The sequence below is a fragment of the Eimeria mitis genome, genomic scaffold, assembly GCF_000499745.2.
Source record: "Eimeria mitis Houghton genomic scaffold, Emh_scaff1616, whole genome shotgun sequence".
Lineage (NCBI taxonomy): Eukaryota > Apicomplexa > Conoidasida > Eucoccidiorida > Eimeriidae > Eimeria > Eimeria mitis.
Window position 1 is genome coordinate 5908 of NW_013569931.1, and position 568 is coordinate 6475.

At 56.7% G+C, this 568-nt stretch overlaps 1 protein-coding gene across 1 annotated transcript in view; it reads left to right on the forward strand.

The window, feature by feature from the left end:
* Nucleotides 1–568, forward strand: part of EMH_0040560 (uncharacterized protein) — a gene marked incomplete at both ends in the record, with an annotated part of 7168 nt that overhangs the window by 4876 nt on the left and 1724 nt on the right. The window contains 1 exon segment of the mRNA XM_013495520.1: nucleotides 130–566. Coding sequence (XP_013350974.1) covers nucleotides 130–566 — 437 coding nt within the window.

Here is a 568-nt window from a genome sequence, read left to right on the forward strand (position 1 = left end):
TCTGCACGTTCCCTTTATATTTGTATAATTTTTGTTGTTTATGTTTTGTGTTTGTTTGTGTCTTTATGTTGTTTCTTTGCTGTGTTGCTGCTGCTGCTGTTGCTGCTGCTGCTGCTGCTGCTGCTGCAGCTGCCTCACTATGGTATCATGGGGGGCCCCTATGGCGCCAAGGGGGGCCCCGGGGCCCTGCCGCAGGGGTACATGCATAACTACCCCCCGTATACACACCAGGATTCCTTTGAGGATGCAGCAGCAGCAGCAACAGCAGCAGGGGGGGCCCCCACGGAGATGTATGGCGGTGCAGCAGCAGCAGGCACAGCTCCTGCTGCAGCAGCAGCAGCAGCAGCAACAGCTCCACAGACGCCTGGTGTTGTCTTGGCCCCTGCAGCAACAGGAGCAGCAGGAGCAGCAGGTGGTGGTGTTACTGGGCCTCAGCAGCACCAGCAGCATGCAGCAGCAGCACCAGGTGCAGCAGCAGCAGCAGCAGCAGCAGGACAGGGTGTTTCAACTTTTTATAACCCCAGTCTACATGTTGCTGGTGTTGCAGCAGCAAACCCTTATCCTGCTG